Below are 22,035 nucleotides of genomic sequence, written 5' to 3'. Positions count from 1 at the left end.
GTTGTATCCAGGAATAAATTGCATCTCAATTAGCACTTGACTCTTCAGTGGAATTTCTCTCTTTATTATTTTTGCAGAACAAAATCTTGATTTTTAACAACACTTCAAAGGTGTTAAGAAAAACAGACTTTTCAGAGGAACAGGTGCGTGTGGATAACATACAGTGTTGTATTTCAGTGTAAAACATCCTCTCATTTTTTACAGTGCTTTTTGAAAGTTAATGAAAGGTCATGCAGCTTCATGTCAAGATGATGTAAAAGGTGTATGTGTGCCTGCCAGAGTCAGACTGAGAGTCAGTCATGAGTGTACATGACAGTGGGTGAGAGCGTGGCTGGGTTTCGCTGCGGCGTGGGGGTGAGCAGAGAGGTGCTGTGACGGGTTCTGATTCCCGGTATCATCGACTTCAAACCTCCCCTCTGATACCACAGAGACACGGCGGCCCTGTATTGTAACAAGACCCTGAAACTCTGCCGAGAATTTTCCTCACTTTCTGCTGTAACTGTCTGACTTTCTTTTTTTTTTTTTATCTGAAGGATGGTTTTTAAATGACATTTTGAATGAAATCACACGTCGTAAGATCATTTCTTTAACCTACAGTATTCAGTGACACAGGCCAGAAACTAACACTTTTGACACTGAGATGAATCTGAGCAGTCTATTTCAGCGTGCAATTTTAAAATGTCCAAATTCAAGGGTAGCTAGTAACGTCATTTTTAGTTTGTTGGGTGTAACTTGTGTTTGATTAAGCATGAAGTGAAACATTCTCCCAACTAAAGAGATGAGAGGACACCATTAAGGATTAATAACTATTATCTTTATTATCATTTTCAAAACCAGAAGTTATGATTTAAAACATCAACATTCACTTTTCAAAACGTGATAAATGAACACTTATTTACTACAAAGTCACAACATCAAAAAGTACAGCCTCTTCGACAGTGGCTCTCTGTTGTATTTAGAACTTTAATTCCTCACACCTTTATGTTTGAGCAGCTTTTTAATGTCAGAGCTAATTCCTATACTTGAGATATTTTTCAAGGCGTTAAGTGCCTTCCAGCTTGCGGGGTTTGGCCCCTTTCAAGGATGACATAATGCATCTAACAGGTCATGAAATCTTTTAAGAAAGAGGAACGAGAATGTTCCGATGCACATGTTTTATCTTGTTTGCAGACCCAGATTGTCATGTAGGTGAAAACATCATTTAAACTAGCTGACAGGCGACATCGTGCTCTCTGAAAAAAAAACAAAAAAAACGTTTGAGCACCTTTGAAGTATGACAAATGAAACGTGTCCTTAAGTGCAGTTCATCCTCTGGTTGTGTGAAAGTAAACGCTGTTCAGTGTCAAGACAATAAGTGAAGTGACACAAGATATATTTTATTCATCCTGAAGGAGTTGTTTGTGTTTGCCTTAGTGAGCTGTGATGGTTTACAGTAAAAGCCACGTTCCCTCTCCCTCTTTCTCAAGCTGTGACATTCTTCATGAACATGTTCATGTTTAAAACAAAGCAGAACATATAGTGTCCATGTGTAGAAAAAAAAAAAAACCTCTTTAATGACTCTTTTAAATTTTAGTATGAAGGGGCGCGGAGGCTAAACGGAGGCTATAGTCCTCATCGCAGCAGGCCGTAGGTTTGAATCCGACCTCAGACCTTTACTGTATGTCGTCCCCTGCTCGCTCCTCCCATCATTTCCTGTCTCTCTTCAGCCGTCCTGTCTATTAAAAGGCAAGAAGGCCAAAAAATAACTTACATCTAAATGTCTGTATGTAAAGCGAATCCTCTTGTCTACAACGCTTCAGTCTGAATATGAAGCAAACCTCCACTATAGTAAGTGTCTAAGAGCGATAAATTAAAGGACATAATGTGAGGATTTTAATATGTCTCAAAGTGTCTGAACAAATGTTTTATATATAATCATGTATAAAGCAACCGTTAGACACAAAGAAGAAATGTATTTTAAGTTTGAAAATAAATTCCCTGCCATTTTGGATTTATGTTAGGTGGGATTATGTTTCTTTACAGTAGTCGGTGTCTGACCCAGTAAGTGAGACTCTTAGGGTATGCGCAGTGTATTTTTAGAATCAAGCATGAGCCGATGAAGCCCATCTGAGGTGGGTATTGAGATGAGCTTCCTCTGTGAACATCTGTGACACACTTACACACACACACCTGTACACACTGAATAGAGTCAACTTCTCCGGTGATATGATCTCAAGCACAAAGAGCTCGCTCTACATCAAACACACCTTGAGAAGGAATAAGAACATGACAAACACGTCGGAGTTGGTACAGAACTTTTTGTTTATTCCTTTCAGTTCACAAGACAGGAGTTTATCCAGGAGCACTCTTAAAACTTTAAACCAAGTCGACACACACTTACTCGTGGACTTCTTTTCCTTTGTGGCAAAAAGAGAAACAGCCAATAAAAATACATTAAAACGACCACCAAAACAAATTACTTCACACTCTCAGAATAACTTCTAAAAGGAATGCCCAGAACAAGAATGGAATGTCTGTCACATTTTTTTTTTTTTTAAACAATGTGCCGAGTCTTAAATAGAAGAAAAAAAAAAGGCTCAATTGATGAGTGCACATCTGAGGTGGCTGCACATTTCCCAGAGAGAGAGAAAAAAAAAAAACACAATTATAAATTTAAAATGTTTCAAAAAGAATTCAAGTTCTTAATGGCAGATTTTTCTTACACCACATTCAGTTCTGACCAAATAAACTGATAAAGAGTCCCGCTTCTTGCACTAAAAAAGAATCGTCCTGTTTCATTTCTCATCTTACATCTAGGGATTAGGACTACCTCCAGATTATTATTTTTTTTTAAACAACTCTTATTTCAAGGTAGTTCTACTATAATTTTGGCGCCATCCTTAGGCTGAATAGGGGAACTGCAGCATGACTCCTTGTCCTGACTCTAGAGTGATGTCGTCCAGCCTGACGATAGACTCCGCCTTCAGAGTTGAATGCGATGACAGCTTCACTGTGGCTGTCTCTGGCAACTCTACTCCGTCTGCAGGAGCAAAGATCTCAATGTTAGAAAAGAAAAAAAAAAAGAGGAAGTCTTTAAAAGCAGGTTATGAGATATTCATTTCCAACGATGAACTTACCTGTAGGCTTGAGTGTGAGCGTGAGCTTCTCAGGACTTGAGCCCCAGTTAACAGCTGTTATGTATCTATCGCTCTGGTCCCACAGGCGTAGGAAGGCGAGGGAGGAGTTGGAGGAGTAAAGAGAGTAGTAGTCGCCATGGAGGAGTGAGCGCTCTTTGCCTCGCAGCTCGCTAACTGTTTTGAACCACTTCTTCACAGCTATACGTTCTTTTCGCTCAGCCTGTTCGGTTAAGAGAATTACAGACATTTTTTTTAGGACACTGAAAGCAAATTAATAATAGAATAAAAACATTTTTTTTGGGGGACATTTACTGTGAACACACTCTTACCTCTGCAGTCTCGTTCACAGCAGGTCCGTCAGTAGGTTCCTTCTCGATGCCCCAAACCATCTTAGGAGGCCATGCGCCCTGCCAGGGCAGCAAGAAGGGGAACGTTGTAATGAACAAAAACACTTGGCGAGGTCGCTGAAACACTGGAACACGTTGTGCTTGTGCTTTGAGCTTACCTGTGCAGAAAGGCCAATCTCGTCTCCGTAGGTAAACACCGGGGTTCCAGGCATGGTCAACAGCAGGAGTTGGTAGAGACGGAACATGCCTGTCGTTTTGGAGAGCTGGGCCTTTGTGGCAGCGCCTAAACCCCAGCCCAGACTTCTCTGCTGAGAATTGAGGACGTCCATGGCCTGGATGCGCTCCTTACCTGTACATGTTATATTTCAAATTACCACCAGCAATTACAACCGTCTAAGATATTATGATATACAGGTAAAAATACAAAAATCAGTAACAAGCAGTTCAGAGTGCATATGCAGGAAATTGAGGCACACCAGCCTACCTCCACTTTTTTGGCTCAGCAGGTTGGACAGGACGAGATCGGCACCAGTGGTGTTGATGAGCAGAGACAATTCTTCAGCTGAAATGTTTTCAGCCACACCTATCAGAGCCCTGAGAGTGAGAGAAAGCGGCATGTTTTAGAGCAAATGCATACGGGGGTCAGTAAATTGCACAATATGTGAGTGTCAAGGTGTTAACAGTTGATAAAAAAAATAAATAAATAAAAAGTTATGGCTTTGGCTCCAACAGTCAACAATTAAAAAAAAAATCCCTGGTTTTGACATGTGAAATTATAGTCAGTTTTTAAGTCATTCTCGATAAAGCAGTTCTGATTCTCGTCGCCCACAAGGTGTCGCTTTAACACAAACGAGCGTAAAATGCCACTGACTGTGAAAGCACTTTGATGTGTTTCTCCCCCGACTCCCACCCACAGTCCCCTGCAGCACAGGAATGTTTTAAATCTCAACCGTCTGTCGTGAAGCTCTGCCTGCTGACGTTTAAGTGCTGCTTTGAAAATAACTTTCTCAAACGTTTGTGCTTGCAACTGTTCAAATAAAAATGTCACTGGCAATCATTGGTTCCGCTTTACGGAAACTTTAAAAAAAAAAAAAAAAAAAAAAGGTTACATTTCTCCAGAAGCCTCATCATTAAAAAGTCTCTTTCCTGCAGGGATCATCTCAAACAAGAGCAAAAGAAAAACAGAAAAGACAAGCCGAGTTACTTTTTCTTGGTGTCTTCGTCAGTGCGGTTGCCCATGACGGCTTCCTTCAGCTTGGACCAATCACCAGAGTTTGACGCCACAGAGAGTCCAGATATCTTGATACCATCGACGCCCAAACCGAGCCAGTACTCTGCTGCAGCCTGGAAGACAACATGAGCACTTTAGCTTCAACACACCCCAAAAAAAAGAAAAAAGTTCTACGAATTGAGACTATTATCCAAAAGGTTCCTCGCGTCTGTGAGACCTACCTTGACTTTGTCGATTACTTCGCTGTCAGCAATGGAAGCGCTGAACCATGAATGCTTTCCTTTGTAGTTTGGAGTCAGATCGAGCGCCACAGAAATACCTACGAGAAAAGTTTCCACAAGACATTTAGCCCCGAGTAGTCCCAAATGAATTTATCATGAAATGAGGAGTACACCAAAATAACAGATTCGTCTTGACTACCCACCCTTCTTGTGCGCCTTCTCCAGCACAACTTTCAGCTCTTCTACCGTACCAGCCGTCTCAATCTTTTGAAGAGATAGTGTTAGTGGATTGTCCTCCTGGACAGTGTGGAAGGGGCCAAGAACCAGGCCTTTCACCTTCAGCTGATTTATCTCATCCAACTTCCCTTCGATACCTAGGGATGAATAAAAAGGGCAGGGAGGGAGGGGTTACTCGTTGTGTCAGAGCAAATTTCACATTGTGGGTAAGAGACAACAGAGAGTTGGTGTGTGAAAGGTAGCAAGAAGGGCAAAAAAATGCAAACAGAGTGACATTTTGCCTTAAAAAGAGCTATGTAAAGAAAAAAAAAGGCTGCTCTTTGAGGTAGGAAGAGGCTCAGGCAAGAGCATGTGAACCACCAGGTCACGTGCGGTTGTTGGAATTCTGCCAAAAGCCGGTTTGAAACCCGAGTTCTCCCTGGTTACGCTCACTGAAACACAGCAGCACTTTGTTCACTTCTCAAAGTGAACAAAACTTCACAACTCAAAACTTACGAAGCAAAAACAGAAATAAAATGTGTAGCGTCTGCCTTCTTGGAGCGTTAAAAAACTAAAAATAGTGATGTCATTTTAAAACCAGGTCTAAAAATACAGACATACGAGCACACTACCAGAGAATGTACTGGGTCAGTGGTTCTCAAACTTTTTAGAATGTGTACCACCTCCGGAAATATCTGGCTCTCCTAGTACCACCATTATAGTAGACGTTAAAATACACTGTAGGCCTATTTCAACACACATTTCATGCAAGAGGCAAATTAATTCATAAAAAGAATATTACTTATTATTGACTGCTGGCAGCCACACTGTAGGAATACTAAGGGCCAGCGCTAGAACTTCCACACACAAAAGTGCAGAACAATAAAAATGACAACTTTATACCAACAACCTGTTTGGAAATATTTAGTCTCCAGTGTTTCCCACTAATAGACGATACCTGGGCCTAAGTATATTTCCAACCTGTTCTCATTTATTCAGAAAACAGAGCAAACAGTGGGCCTACATTAGTTAATGTGGGCCTACATTCTGTTAATGCAGGCCCACATTAAGGGGGGGAAACACATTTGATATAAATACAACTCAATAGATACAAGCTAGATAAGATAAAAGTATGACAAAAAAAAAAAAAAAAAGTAGTTTTATGCTGAACAGGTGTTTTTTTTATATATTGTGGAGATTTCTTTGCGTACCACCACAGGGAGCCCACGTACCATAGTTTGAGAACCACTGTACTAGGTCGATCCACCTTTAGCTCAGATCTGAATATGAGAGATATGAAAGACATGACTCGTAGGCTTTTTAATGGCCTTTAGACCTTGAGTCACACGTTGTCAGCCTCGTCAGCAGTTTGGTCTCCGTGCAGCTGACGTAGGCCACGCAGAACTAAGGAAACCAAAGACCTTGTCACAAGACTTAGGCTTTGTGAATAGGAGGGAGTTTCAAAATAAAGGCTTAGTCAGGATAATCTAAAAGCCCTTTTTTTTTTTTTTGGTAATAGCAGAATTAGCAATGAACAAACAAAAAAACAACAGGGAATAATGAAGAAAAACACTTCACATAAGAATTTAAAAAAAGAAAACGTGTAAGATTCTCAACAAAAAAAAAAAATACATTTACTAAACTACTCTACCTTCAAGTCCATCAGAGAAAGCCTCAACATCAGAGATCTGGTACAGAGGTCCCTCATTCCACCAGTTCATCTCTGGGATGGGTTTGCAGCGGGGGGCCTGGACGATGATCACAATAGCTCCGGCCAACATTCCCACCCAGCCGAGCCAAAACAGGACAAGAAGCACCCAACGGGTTCTCACCCATCTAAAACACAAGAAATACGATTTGGGGGAGAAAGAAGTGTTACAATGCCCACAGATTAAGCCACCAAACTGGTATTTTGATAGTTCATAGAAACACGGGTCCTCAGTCTTACCCTGGAGTGCCAGCAACCTTCATCAGCTGATCTTTGGACAGGCCGGTGAATGTCACCTCTTCCTCGGGAACTTTCACCTTCACACTTCCATTTTTCTCCGCAGCTGCAGCCTGGCCGTCGCCGGTCATGGGCTGCTTCTCAGGGTCCAGCTCATTGAGCTCCACTTCCTTCAAGTCAATCTCTGTGTCTTTACTCATGGTTTGAGATCTGAGGTTGTGAGAAAGAAACAAGAAGGTCAAGATAAGTTAGTACTAGCCAAGGCAGAATATGAGGATCATGAACTGTTGAGCTTGAAATACAAGGCCATGTGATCAAACATATCCACTATAAGAGAGAGGGGGGAAAAGGGAACAAATACTCGAATAGGTGAGGGGGGGGTTTCTAAAAACTTCCGGTCACACCTGTTGCAGCTCCTCCCTTTTGGGAAACAATAGCCAGACTCCTCAAAGCTTGCTTCACGTCAAGCCATTTAGCCTAACTATTTATTCGATAATAAAAAGATGTTTTAGATCTAAAAAAGGTTGAACCCTACCGGGAGTCTATTTCGTTTAACGCTGCTTTATTCTGGTTCATCAACTTCTAAATATCCATTTGAACGAAACTCAGCGGAAATATAAACCGAACTCATTTAAAAAAACAAAAAAAAACAAAAAACAACAACATCCCTAAATGATTTTTGTTATCTTGTAATTTGCCTCCAGTGAAGATGATGAAATAAAACCAGTTGCTACGTCATCCTCTCGTAGGCGACACGAGGCGGTAAGAAACTCTGTATCCGACTTTCCATTCATCACTCATCACTCTATAATTCAGTTTCAGACACTTCAACAGTGGCATTACTTTTGTAGCAACAACTTTAAAGAAGTAAAACCGACATTACCTGTTTAAAAAAAACGATATATGGTCCGTCCGTGTTCGTCTTTGTCTCGTTGCCCGGTTATCCCTTGGTGTCTACTAATCTAGTTACGCTGAAGCTGAGTCTGTATTTGTAGTTCTCTATTTCCCCGCCTACAAGGGACTGCCCATTATTTCTCTCACCCCCCCTCTCTGCCCTTCTCTGCCTTCCTAGAAGCAATCTAACTCTCCAAATCAACACTGTTACTACCACAGATTCAGATTATTACACCATAAAGCCTCCTTGGACTAAAATCATGCTCTATAAAGCCACTAATTGATGTAAGAATGAATTCAGCTTGGCAACCCATGGTCGAGTAGAGCTGCTGATCATTGTGTCTGACTGTAGTCAGTTTGATCCTTTGCCCCAGTTTTGTGCAAGAAATAAGAAATGCAGGAGGCCTACTTCAGAATGATTTTTGCCCAAGGGCGCCTGTGTTTTTATTTTTAAGGCTTAAGAATGGAGGCCAAAGAAGACAACGTAGAGGGTAGAAAGTTGTTCTCACAAGTTTTCATGTTGAAAGCTAATAAACTGGAGTCAAATGAAAATATGTTGCATGGATTACATTTTTTTTTAATTAAAATATTATCATCTTAAACATTGGGTTTGGTTATGTAAACATTTCTAAGATAATTCAGTCAGTTGCATAAGGCATCTTGATGACCTGTTGAATGATGGATGGATTGCTTATCTATCTAGGCTCCTGGTCGGGTCTTTTAACCTTCTGCGATGTTTGAGACAGTTGATGGCCACTCTGTTCTTCATTGATCCAGTTAACTTACTTCCTTCACACTCTCAGTATTTCTTTAACGACTGACTGAAGACATCCCTTGTTAATCCATTCATTTCATTATCATTTCCATACAAATACATGTAAAAAATCCCATCTAGATTGAATTGTGGTTAGATACAGATTTTGGATTTTCTCTCATATCTGATTGAAATATTGCTGAAGTAGCCATTTTTTTTAGCCACAGCTACAACACAGGACAGTCAAAAGGAACAACTGTCCAGTCCCATATTCCCTGAGCATTGGGTCACCAGTAAGCTTACAGAAGGACAATAACAAGAACATTGATTAGACAAATAAATAAGCAACTTCAAAAAAGAAGAAGCATGTTTCTTACAGCATGTTTGATTTCAGGTGGATAAAATACATAACCTCTCTTATTCATTGCCCAAACGTTGGGACAGAGTCCTTCCATTTGGATAATATCTTCATAAGTCTTCTGGCAGGAAGGATTAAAAGGATTGGTTTTAGGTAAAAGCTGTAATGGGTTGTTTAAATGGGAGTTTAGAACAAAGCAAAGCCACCAAGGAAGACGATCCAATGCCTGAACAGAAGCTATGGTATAAGATATCAAGAAATGAAAACCCAAGAGAATACACTTTTCTTTTTGTGTGGCTCTGGTGAATTAAAAAGTGTCAGGTTGCTCTTAAAATGACTGCTTTTTCTATTCTATGCTAAGGACTATTGAATAAATGTACTTAAAAATGAATATTATGTAATAATGTGTAATGTGATCGAGAGAACATTTCTGTTCAGATCGTCCTCCTCCTGTATGTCAGCTGCTGTTGACCTTCATAGTGTTACATGCTTCTTGGAAAAGCCCAAATAAAATCTCTATCACATAAAATACTGTGGTGTATTCTTAAACATGCTACAGTGAGATCTGCAGAAGATATTCTTGGTGATTATTACAACAAAGAGTTAGAGAATGAGGATTTGGTGGATCTATGTGAGATCTACCTCCTGTACATTTTGAAATGGGGATTTTTTTTCTGCTATTTTCCACAATCTTCAAAGTGTTGAAAGTGTTCATTTGCATTGAAAAGAATTGTGATTGGATTGACTTGTTAGCAGAGAAAGGAATCATATGCTCAGTGATTGATGATGATTGAACAATTACTTGATTATGTGACTGATATCATTGCTGTTTTGTTCTTATCTTTGTTAGCTCCTGCACCCCCCACCCCCCCATCTGAGTATCTACACCATCTTTTTTCCCCCTATTCCTGCTTGTTCTCTCCACGCCTCTGCTGCCCTTCAAGAAAGTATAAACTGACAGTTGAATTCAGGAACGTACATTTGCATATGTGTGTGCTTGTTTTGTGCATCTAAATGTTTAATCCCCTGAAAGGTGGAGTGTGATTTCATTTTCCATAACTTCCTGAAAACATTTTTTAATGAAAAGCCAAAGAAAATAGGATTTTTCCAGGAATATTAATACAGAGAAGTCAGGTTTATGGATCCTGAATTCACTCGTCCTCACCATTCAGATGAGTAGACACTCTCAATATGTCACAGGATACAAGCATGTCTAGATCTAAATCTGGTTGGGGGTTCATTTGGCTTGGGTGTGTCTATTTGTAGATCTGAGATATTATAACCTGTAGTCTGATAACCCCGTTAAGTAACACTGTGGTTCTCAAAGTGAGAAATGGGGTCGCGAGTTGCCTAACCAAAACCGTAATGATATAAAATGGTACATTTCACCCATAAATGTAAAAAAAAAAAAAAAAAAAAAAAAAAGTTCAATTTCAAATAAAAGCTTAACCTAAAATACATGAATGTGTAGAAATACTTCAAATGTTTGCACATGACAGCAAACTGTAGGTTTCTGCTGCTCTTCACACATAAAGATGAACACACCTGTGTGTTTATTTGTTAAGCTGTGTATGTCCACTCAGTGCTAAAGTCTGTACATGGAAATGATTTCTATTCTGCTTCTAGTCCACCTTACAATAAATCAGTTTGATGTTTTTTTAGGCTGTTGTATTCTTTTGTGTTCTTCAAGTTTTTGTGATATATGCCTAACCCCCCCCCCCCCGTCAGGGACAGTGAGGGTCCCCCAGTCTCTGGCACGCTTATTTTGGCGGTCGCAAGTTTAAAAGTTTGGGAACCCCTGATCTAACATACACAATTAGGCCAGGTTGCAAAGTGTAGCAACATATTTCCAATGTTTGTGCTGCTGTAACACAGAACTAGAAACTTATAAATCTTCCTCTAATGAAAATCAAAATATAAGTTAGTTGGACGTCCCCCCCCCCCCATTTAAAACAAACTCCAAATGGACACAACAACACTCAAGAATACACAATCTATCACACTCCAGGACAAACTCTAACACACACCATCTGTCTCTGTTTTTACCCCGGCCTGCTGATCACCTGAGAGTTTGGCAGTGTCAGGGTGGAACAGAGTTGTTGACTGCCGGCTGATCCGAACATGTTGTGCTGTGCAACCAGGAAGTAACATTGTGAGGCAATTACTTCTGTTATTCATCATTCACTCCCATGTTTCCCAACTATTCTGATTTCATAGACTGCAGACAATTTAGGGAGCGTGTATTGGGAGACACTGGTGCGAGATACGGGGACATATGGGGGGGAAAACAAGGAAAAGGAAGAGGCAGATGAATGGCTCACTCATGAAACCATAGTATACAGTAAAGGAGGAGCGGCTCATGAAGGAGGAGCCTGAAGAAACAGGAAAGGAGAGACACACACAGGGAGAGGGGGCAGGGATGTGTAAACATGTTTTTGAGTTGAGGGCTCAGCAAAATGTGGAATGCACTGCAGCGAGGCCGTTTGGTGTAAATGTAAACATAGCACTTTGGTATGGCAGGCCTGTGTCTCTCCCGGACGCTGCTCACATGTTGTCCCACACGAGTTGCTCTGAGATCCCAAATCTCCAATTACAAGAACACAAAAACAATCTGAAGCAACTGAACAATTATTCTCATGTCAGTCCCCAACAAGGGAGCTAACAAGCCCAGAGAAGATGCAGATGAAAACATGAACTCCAAGACTTGATATTTTGTAAAAGATAGGTTTTTTTGTTGTTGTTGTTGCATTTAACACTTGATGAGGGGTACTGTATCATTTCACCCATCTGCTGTCCTCAAACAGACTTATATACACCGAAACAAGGAAAGGGAGAGGTAGACAGAAAGAGAGAGAGCTGGGAAAGGAGGGAAAAGTTGCTTCATAGTTTTGCCTGCTTTCTATAGCGCAGGACGATCAACAGACCAGGACCAGAGTACTATTAGTCAGACTACTAAAGACAAAGACTCTTTTTGTCACCAATTTAAACAGCAAGAAGTGTTGCATATCAAACTACAACCAACATGTATTGACGACCTATAGATTAGGTTAATGATGAAGACAGATACAGCATTGTCAACGCAACATGTACTGGCTGCACAAAACTCCTCCTCAGACACCCATAAGGGGCATTCACATGAATGCGCATGCACAGGGCCTCACTTTAAATCCTTGTCTGATCCCTCCGAGGAGAGTTTATTTTGCCAGACAGCGTGAGCTTTGGGGAAAGAAAAAAAGAAAAAGAAACAGCAGAGCAGACCAGTTCAGACCAGTTTGGCTGAGGTCTTGCGCTTTTATCTCATTGTTTCAGGCTCACTGCAGAAGTTCAGAGCGTTCAGGCGGTGAAGTTCAGAGAAACGGCGCTTTCATGTAGTCTAAAAAGAATTCAGTCTTAAAAAAGACCAGCTTTGAACCATTCTTTCCTGGAAATGGGAAGTCAATACCACATATACAGTATGTTTCCTGGATTACTAGAAAGGTTCGAAAGGCTAGAGGAAAGACTAATCCATTGAAAACATTGCACTGATATGTAGAGAATGATTTACTGAGAGAAAGTTGTGAGGGGACAGGTTAATTACGTCCTCACCTTACAGGGACTTTGTCATGTTGTGTAACGTTATTGCTTTATGATCTCTGTGTCTTAACAATTACTCCTTTAACGTTTCCTACTCTCATCTGAATCGATGCCTGTCGTGTTCTTTTGCTGTGTGTCTTTGTTCCTCTCTGTCTCTCTGATGATAATATGTGGCCTGGTTTTCTCCCACACACACACACACACACACACACAAAGGACGGACTGTTCAGTGTGGAAGGCCTCCCTCTCCAACTCCTTTGCTTGCATGAATGGAGAGCTAGTATGGACAAAGCAAACACTATTTAGTCCTATACATTAGCATTCAGACATCACAGAAATGTAAACAAATATGGGAGAATCAAACAGACATCAGCAACACACATGGGCTGATATTCTACAGTAGACAGCGCTGACTCTTACAGGCAGTGTTGTAATGATCTCTCCCAGCATTTGCAACCCTCTCTCTCTCTCTCTCTCTTCCCCCTCAGCGTCCCCTTTCTCCCCCTAGCAGCACCTCTTTCTCTCAGCAGGAAACAATGGCTGTTACGTGAGACGGCGCCTTTTCTGTGAGCAGAATTTCAAACAGCTCAGCTCGCATGCAGGAAGGCAGCAGAGTGGCGCAGCGGAAGCGTGCTGGGCCCATAACCCAGAGGTCGATGGATCGAAACCATCCTCTGCTATTTTGAACACAATGTCAGACATGTGTACTCTGCATCTACATAATCTATACTATTAAGTAGCTCAATAGTAGAAAGCATATTCTGATGACATCCTAGAAGTTTGTGGTGAAAACATCAGTCAGTCATTCACCTTTACCTCAAATTAAACATTTACCTCATTTGTGTCCGGACACGTTTTCCTTTCAATTTAGCAGCTAATCACCAGAAAAGAAAGCATGTGATGAGTAACCTGACCTTTGAGCCACAGCACATGTTAACTCCCTTTCCTCTCTTTTCTCAAGGCTTTCAGAATTAATTCTTTACAGTTAATTTAGAGATTCTTTGCAGAGTGAATGGTGTCTTTTAAATCATAGTGTTCATGCAATAAGGTACAGCTGGAAAACAGCATTTTGGTAAAGAGGCGGGAAAGGATCGTTGCATCATGATCTGAAGCACAGTTTGAACTTCCTTTTACAGTAAAGTTTGCCGCTGCTCTCGTTTTTTGTATGGTGTCAAATGGGTTAGGCTTAATACTTAATGTTTACATGTTCGATGTGTCCTTGGGCACTTAACCCCAAGTTGCTATCGCTGCTTATGAATGTGTATGAATGGGATTATTTACTTTTGATGGACACTTTACATAGAAACCTTCTGCAGTGTAAAGACACTGTGAGTAGTCAGAGGACTAGGAGAGTACTATACAAGTTCAAGTCCATTTTTTATCATTCAAAAAACTATGAAACAGACATTTGTGTCTTTGGAAAACTCCCTTCTCACTACAGTTGATAACACTGTGCAAATGAGCCTTTACTGCCCTCTGGAGTATTCCAATAGTCCTTACAATTTTAAAAGAAATTCACACAAAACTATGATTAGGCCACACATTTTATCACTCTAATGTACAATTTGGTCAGCTATAATATGTATGGTTCTTTATTAAATAGGCACTACATATCTCTTTGCTGAAACATAGCACTAGTATTTCATTTCATAATTCTTGTAATTGTTGCACATGCTGTTTATTTCAGGAATATTTAAGTTATGTTCTCACACCTCCTGGATAAGTACTACAGGAGTTGTCCAGTTCTTATTTAATGCATCATGCCAAACCTGCCTTATATGGTTTGTAATGATGTATACTTGTGCAAAATGCATGATGCAAAGAACCATGGTATTATAAAGTAACTATGATTTCTTGGTATGCAAAGCTTCCATCTTCACTTCATAAGGATTTCAGAAAAAATACAGTTTGCAGACAACTTTTCTGATGTGTTCAATTTTCAGGCTGTTTGTCTCCCCATGTCTTTCTTACTGTCAGGAAAAGATAAAGATACCAGGGTTGGATTTATAATCAAGCAGAGGAAAGAAAATAAACTGAAATGGGATAGAGAATTAAAAGTGGCATGTCAGATTGTGGCAAGTGCATAAGAATACAATTTAATTTCAAAGTTAGGATAAAAGGATAAAAAGTCAAGTGCAAATGTAAATATTCGGTTTGACTTTTTTTTATATTTTAGTAGCCAAATTGAGATTTGTAACTACTGTAACGTCATTATATGTGTTACAAATTAGTAAACAAGATGTTTTTCTAAATATAATTCCACCAGTCTATGTAGAAATCACAAAATAGGCTAAAACTAATGCATTGTTTCTGAGTCTGAGAAGAACAATTTAGAGAAAAAGAAAGAAAAAGAAAAATAACAATTAAATAAATTAAAGAAAAAAATGATAAATTAAATTAAAGAATTAAAAAAAAAAAAAAAAGAAAGAAATTAAAGAAAAATAAAAATGTAGAGAAAATTCAGTCGGCTATTTTAACGTTGAACGTCACGCTCACACACACGCAATCACGCATTTGCAAACGTCACAAACCAGGAAGTCCGCGTAGAGGAGGGAGCAGAGGAATCACAACAGAACCACTACATACTTGACAGCTCGGTTTTTGTGCTGTTCTGTTGTCTTGTTCTCATCAAGAGCGGATATGTCCCGAAAACCCAAAGACGAATATTACCGTTTTTTCAACGTGACCGACCCACGCACACACGAGAAAGGACACACCGAGTACAAAGTGTCAGCAAGGGTTGGTTTACACTCTTATCTTTCTGCAGCAGTAATACAAACCTATGTAATGATAATGTTCACTGTAAACATCATTATCTCCTAAAGTGGTAGCCTCATTCAAAAGTGGCCTTGTGTGTTTGAAGCTGAGACACAAAGTTCCTGCGTTTTCTGATGCAGGAACTTTGTGTTCTTGGTCCTGCAGCTGGTTTGGACAGCTAGAGATATAAAAAAAAAAATAAAAAAAGACAATGGGACCTTTTATGTAGTTCAATGGCGCTTCATGAAAACTGAGAGACCTTGTGATTCAGTTCCTGAGCTCCAGCACCCCCCATGACCAGACTAGTATCTCGTGGTCTTTCCTGGCATGCATGCATAATCCCCTGGAAATCACACCTCCTTAAGTCTGCATATCCCCTGCTTATTTATTTCTTTATTTCTTTCTTTATTTGTTTGTTTGTTTGTTTGTTTGGGACAGTGCATATTAATGAACAGCTGTAACAATTACAGCTGTAAAAATGCCAGACTATAGCAGAAGTCCTAGTTTCCATCTGTTGTCCCTAGGCAGGTAACAGAGACAAAATACAAATAAAATACTAATACAATTACAAATAAAATACAAATACAAATACAAATAAAATACAAATAAAATACAAATATAAATAAAATACAAATAAAATACTAATACAAATAAAATACAAATACAAATACAAATACAAATAAAATACAAATAAAATACAAATATAAATAAAATACTAATAAAATACTAATACAAATATAAATACAAATAAAATACAAATATAAAATACAAATAAAATAAAATACAAATACAAATAAAATACAAATAAATACAAATAAATTACAAATAAAATACAAATACAAATAAATACAAATAAAATGAAAATAAAAATAAATACAAATACAAATACAAATAAAATACAAAGGCACAAGTGACACAAGACAATGATAGAGGTTAAAGGTTAAAGGTGGTCACAGACTTGGTTTTCTTTTATCCACTGTTTGAGGTGTGTTTTAAAGGTTGCACATGTTTGTGAGTCTCTTACTGTGAGTGGTAGAATATTCCAATATTTAGTTCCTTTGACTGACAGAACAGTTTGTCCGAATGTGGTGCGTCTGTACGGGACCTCACAGTCTCCTCGGGCTGTGGCCCCTGGTGCCGATCCCACTGGCAGACTTCAGCTTTATAAAGTCATTCAAAGGAGGAGGAGCAAGTCCGTGCAACATTTTATTTATAAAACAATGTTATGTTTAGAGACAGATATATTCACATGCTCCTGATTTGTTGAAGTATCTGAAACACAGATTGTTGATGCATTTCTTTCCCATCTTCTCTGTCGATCTGTGTAAAGCATCACCTCCGGGGGTTTAAGCGTGCTGCACTCTGCGTCTACTGTTAAACATGCAGTTAGTGAAAGAATCTGTATCTTGTTGGGTTTGTAGTTTGTGTCCAAGCGTCATCCCGAAGATGTGAAGGAGGTGGTCGTGTGGAGGAGGTTCTCGGAGTTGAAAAAGCTCCACGGAGAGTTGGCCTACACGCACAAGAACCTGTTCAGAAGAGAGGAGGAGTTTCCACCGTTCCCCCGCGCTCAAGTCTTTGGTACACTGGATTAAAATAAAGTCACCAGTGCCTGAAAAATAACAACTGATTTCTGTTTTGTTTGTTTTCTGTTTCTGTTTCGTTGGTTATGAAACTGTCCTCGTTTTGGGTTTCAGGGAGGTTTGATGAAGCTGTGATTGAAGAGAGGAGGACAGCTACAGAGGCCATGCTTCTGTTTACTACCAGCATACCTGCACTCTACAACAGCCCACAGCTCAAGGACTTCTTCAGAGTAAGACACACTCAAACAAAGAAAACAATTTCATTTGAATCAACTATCTCTAATCCTCGGCTCACCCTCTACATCACAACACAATCTGTCCTCTTTCTGTCCCCTTTACACACTGTGGGTAAGCAACTGTGCCAAGTTATTTACACCTTCATACTCATTGCATATACAAAGGTGTAATATTGGTGTCCTAGTGTGTGGCGTGGTGGAACTACCAGAGTCATGCACAGAGGGTTACCCCTTGTTACCGCTCTGTTTCTACATTTCCTGCCTTTAACTGGCCACCTCTTCCCCCCCCCCCAGGGTGGTGAGGTCACAAGGCCTCTGGATCCAACGCCGAGCTCCTCTGAGGGGACTCTTCCTCCCCCTCTCATCCCCCTTCCCGAGCGCAGGGCCTCAGACTGTGAACCTGCAGAGGAGGAGGAAGGGAGGGAGGCACCAACCTTACCCCAAGACCTGGGAACCAACGTTGGATTGGAAGTGGGAGAACCGGAGGTCGCAACAGAGGCTTACAGCGAGATGGGAGGCTCCCCGAGAGAAGAGGAACAAGAGGAGCTTAGCGATACAGAGCTAAATAACAGCGGTATAGGTGTTTCCTGGTAGAGGCATTTTCACAAGTCTATGTTTCACTTTGTTGTCCTCTTAAAACTTGTTTCTACCTTTTGGTTTTATGTTGCTACTTCCAGTCCCGTCACCAGAGCCGTGCCCAGTGAGAAAACACCAGTCGCAAGAGTCCCAGGAAGAGTTTGATTCCCTGTTCGACTCTGTAGCAGAGGAACGAGTCCCATCCCCAAAGGAGGAAGGGCCACCTCCACTTTCTGATAATGACTTGGCTATCTTTGATCCCTGCCATAAACAAGGTGAAAATACATGTCAAGCGGCACATGTGAAACAAAACCACTTCATGTTGTCTCTCAGTTGTCTGTACTTGTGTGCAGATTCTGTTGCTTTAAAATACCTCCCTGATTAGACCTCAGCTTCCAGTCTGTCCCTACAGGCTGAGCGGCTTTATGGATGCGTGTGTATGACATCATGACCGAGGGTTGTGGATTACAGCTCGACTGTGAGAAAATAATATAGCTGTGAAATAGTTTGCTCTGACTGATGTCCTCCTGATTGAGTTATGCTGTCAATAAAAATGACTGAAAATTGTAAGAGAAGATACAAACGTATCATTGAAATGGCTGTGAGGGAGTTTACATGGTTTATAATCGTTATCAGCCAATGTTGGTTCTACTCTAAACCATGTGAACTTTACACTCTGCCATTTGCTTTGGAGGACAGAACACACAGTGATGCAAGCATGTGCAAGGTAGCGTGGCCGAGCGGTCTAAGGCGCTGGATTAAGGCTCCAGTCTCTTCGGGGGCGTGGGTTCGAATCCCACCGCTGCCAAAAAGTAGATTTTTCCAACTACTCCGATAAATAGTGATCAAGTTATGCGTTGATATTCTTTGAGTTGAGCGTTGTTGTAACACACATCTTCAAGGTAAGATTCATAACGGGTACATGTTCTATGATTGGTGTATCTGATAGTTGGTCAGCTTGATAACAGATAACCTGTGCGAGCAGTAGGTTTGCCTATTCTCCGTTTATATTCCAATATTAGACGAAGAGCAGCATCGAATGTGTTCATTTGAGGGACTAGACTCATATAATGTTTCACTGAGGACAACTTCTTTATTTCTCTTAAAGGGAATTCCTACCTCTTGCTCGTTTTCTCTCCGTTTCAGATGAATCCAGTCCCTCCTGCGACTACTCAGAGTTGTTCTCGTTGCCGCCATCCAGTCTGGACGGCGGTGACGTGGGCTACCTGAATCAAGCTGCGACTGAGCTCACTGCTGCTATGGAGATGGAGAAGGAGGGAGAATTCAACTCAGCCATTCGTGGATACAGGATGGCGGTGGATATACTGATTACTGGAGTACAGGGTGAGAAAATGTATGAAGCGATGGAGGAAGATGAGTAGGTGGGAATTCTGGGGGAACGTAAGGAGAAATGACTTGCACATTCTTCTAAATTGTTGGCACAATTCATTTCAAAAATGGGGGGGAAAAAAAAAAAAAGAAACCTTTTAAAAGTGAAGTTTTGTGTTCTCACAGAATCTGAAAACAACACTTTTTTTTTGTGTCGTCTCTCTTCTTAGTCACAATCCTCCATGTTCATCCGAAACACACCGTCAGTTGAATATGGCGTTTTGCCTTTGTTGCTATAGTGATAGACCATGTGCTCAGCAGCAAAATCTCTGCTCCATTTGCAAAATAGACCGCTATGGGCCCAAATTATAATGTGCATTTAACTGTAATGTCTCGTTAGCTCTGCGCTACATGCTCTAACACGCTGCTCAAACACTACTACAATTATAACTGCACTGCGGATACACACGTGTACACACGCAGGGAAGTGGACACCGCGCAGCAGAGCATGTGCGGTATGTCAGCATGTGACCTCATGGAAAATCAACACGGCTATTTTGTCCCATGATTTACTGTCCTGCTTCAGCAAAGATAAAGTGTGTGTTGCTCAGCCATAGATTTCCTGTCACTAATGGATGAGTCATTAGGTCAACGTCCTGCAGCATCTCTCAGTGAGTGCTTGTTGTGGGTAGCGTGGCCGAGCGGTCTAAGGCGCTGGATTAAGGCTCCAGTCTCTTCGGGGGCGTGGGTTCGAATCCCACCGCTGCCAAGATGTTTTCCCAGCTCTGATGCGATTTCTTAAACTGCAGAACAAAGATTACGTCAGGGTTAAATCTGTTATAAAAACATGTTTGTCGTTGCATTTTAAAGGTATGCATGGCATTCAAGAAAAGACTCTTTGTCATGCAGGTCGTGTTACACCCAGGAATAAAAGGCTGAAGGGCTTTCTTTAGAGTTCTAACAGACTTATGTGAATTGTATTTCAGTTATAGTATGTTATAAACACAAGTTATTCTCCTTTGTACTGTCGTATCGTTTACAGAGTGTGTCACACTGAACTCTGTGCTCTTAGCGGTAGCAAGGCTAAATGGTCAAACCCTCTCGTTTCCAAAGAAAGAGATCTAAATCTCACCTCCACCAGGGACTTAACAAAGAATGAATCATAATCATCACAACAAACAAAACTGCGTCAGCACGATTGTTCAAATACGCCTTTCTGATTGGTTTGAAAGGCCCAGTTGGTATCGCAGTAAGGCAAGTTTATTTATATGGCACATTTCAACAACAAGGCGATTCAAAGTGCTTCACACAAGACATCAAAAGCATCATGACAGAGGAAAGAAAGGAAACATTAAAATAGAACATTTGAAAATCACTGAAATTATAAAATCTGAACGTATGTTCAAATAAGAATAATTCAAATGAAATTAATTGAAATAAATAAAGTAAAAATATAAAAAGAGTACTCATTTTTATAAAATATTGCCCAGATATTTGGATTTTTTGTGGTCAGACAAAGTTTTAATTGATGCATATCTGATGCTTTGAAAATATTTGACAATCTTAAGGGTCATCTATGTTTACTTTATGTAAACAGTGTGTTTTTTTGAAGCACAGATATTCAAATTTTCGTCTAAAGTATGACTTTAGCAGTGAAAGGTTTTGTTTTTTTTAGCAGTGAAAGTAGGGCCATAAGTTGACTGTGTGGGTGTATCAGTAAATAATCACGTAAATATTGATCTTTATCTTCCTGTCCGTCTGTCCAGGAGACCCAGATCCCGTAAGAAAAGAGTCTGTGATGAGAAGGACGGCCCAGTATCTGAAGCACACAGAGATGTTGGTCGACAGGCACTCCTCACCCACACACACTCACACGCCTACACACACACATACACAGGCCCCTTAGATGCACCAAAAAATATTTATACACCCTGTTGAACACAAATGAAGGCAGAACAAAGACAAAGAAGCTCAGGGTTGTGACACACGCGCACATATCACATACATACTGGATCACCGAGTTTCAAAACACAAGCTCCTTCAGGTACAAAACTAGAAACTAACAAGCACACACACACACACACACACACACACACACACACACACACACACACACACACACACACACTTGTAGGACACACTCCAGAGGTACAAAAACAGGAATCTCTGAAATGTTAAAAGTAAATTTATGCTTGTAACTTAATGGATCATTCACCTCTTTTTCTATCTATCTCTCCATCTGTTTCTACCTTTCTCTTGTTTAAATATTGGCCTTCTTTTTACAAAGCTTTCTTGTGAAATACAGTAACGTTTAAGTATATCTGTAATTTGCATTTTGCACAAAACTAATGTCTTGTTAATAAATGATTTTAATTTAAGGCGAGACGATTTCTGTTTTCCTTGGGAAAGGTTTGAGAGAACCAAAGAAGATGATTTATTCTGTAGAATAAATATAGTGGATACATTATGAATAATCAGGTCTAATAACAGTAACATGGCCAACATACTTCAAAGTCAGAATCACTTACTCTTCATCTAGACTCGATGCAAAAAAATGTGTTTGGATGCAAACAACTGATTTGAACACAACCATCATGCTTTGATGACTTTATGAGCGAACTAATGTGGTCGTAATATTTGTGATTATGTCATCATAGAGAAGTCTGCAAATAGTGTCCGTGACTTTTAGCACACACTGGCTCCTCAACAGAATCAAGCAGTTCAATGTTTGCAGTAGCAAAGTGGTACAGTAGGGGGCACTGTTGGCTATTATACAAAGTGCAGAAACTCCTCATTACCCGTGTTGACTGCCTATAAATCAGGGAAGTGACATGTTTGGATCTCTCACATGAGAAAATTCTGAGTAAATCAGTAATCTAGCTCAGTGATTACTGAAACAGTC

General features: G+C 40.2%; 2 protein-coding genes and 2 non-coding genes across 5 annotated transcripts; 3 read left to right on the top strand and 1 right to left on the bottom strand.

The window, feature by feature from the left end:
- Positions 1 to 2,282: 2,282 nt before the first annotated feature.
- On the bottom strand, positions 2,283 to 8,098 carry slc3a2a (solute carrier family 3 member 2a). The gene is made up of 11 exons (XM_020643683.3): positions 7,960 to 8,098; positions 7,080 to 7,286; positions 6,783 to 6,967; positions 5,119 to 5,289; positions 4,916 to 5,013; positions 4,668 to 4,807; positions 3,948 to 4,057; positions 3,622 to 3,812; positions 3,446 to 3,523; positions 3,117 to 3,336; positions 2,283 to 3,019 (listed from the first exon to the last, which is right to left on the bottom strand). The coding sequence occupies exons 2-11, from the start codon at positions 7,274 to 7,276 to the stop codon at positions 2,880 to 2,882; spliced, it is 1,530 nt and encodes a 509-aa protein (XP_020499339.2). The 5' UTR covers positions 7,277 to 7,286; positions 7,960 to 8,098; the 3' UTR covers positions 2,283 to 2,879.
- A 7,079-nt stretch (positions 8,099 to 15,177) lies between these two features.
- snx15 (sorting nexin 15) lies at positions 15,178 to 21,516 on the top strand. 2 transcript variants are annotated; one of them, XM_020643628.3, is made up of 7 exons: positions 15,178 to 15,394; positions 16,834 to 16,990; positions 17,107 to 17,222; positions 17,523 to 17,808; positions 17,906 to 18,079; positions 18,951 to 19,148; positions 20,900 to 21,516. In XM_020643628.3, the coding sequence occupies exons 1-7, from the start codon at positions 15,296 to 15,298 to the stop codon at positions 21,037 to 21,039; spliced, it is 1,170 nt and encodes a 389-aa protein (XP_020499284.2). In that variant the 5' UTR covers positions 15,178 to 15,295; the 3' UTR covers positions 21,040 to 21,516. The 2 variants fall into 2 exon arrangements, with proteins under 2 accessions (XP_020499284.2, XP_020499285.2); XM_020643629.3 differs by having other exon boundaries at positions 15,179 to 15,394; positions 17,523 to 17,802.
- Positions 18,531 to 18,612, top strand: trnal-aag (transfer RNA leucine (anticodon AAG)). The gene has a single exon. It is a non-coding gene; the product is annotated as a tRNA-Leu (tRNA).
- Positions 19,821 to 19,902, top strand: trnal-aag (transfer RNA leucine (anticodon AAG)). The gene has a single exon. It is a non-coding gene; the product is annotated as a tRNA-Leu (tRNA).
- Positions 21,517 to 22,035: the final 519 nt, after the last annotated feature.

The sequence above is a fragment of the Labrus bergylta genome, chromosome 22 (genome assembly GCF_963930695.1).
Source record: "Labrus bergylta chromosome 22, fLabBer1.1, whole genome shotgun sequence".
In the NCBI taxonomy this organism is placed as follows: domain Eukaryota; kingdom Metazoa; phylum Chordata; class Actinopteri; order Labriformes; family Labridae; genus Labrus; species Labrus bergylta.
The sequence above is the reverse complement of the archived record's forward strand: the minus strand, read 5'-3'. Positions and strand labels throughout refer to the sequence as shown.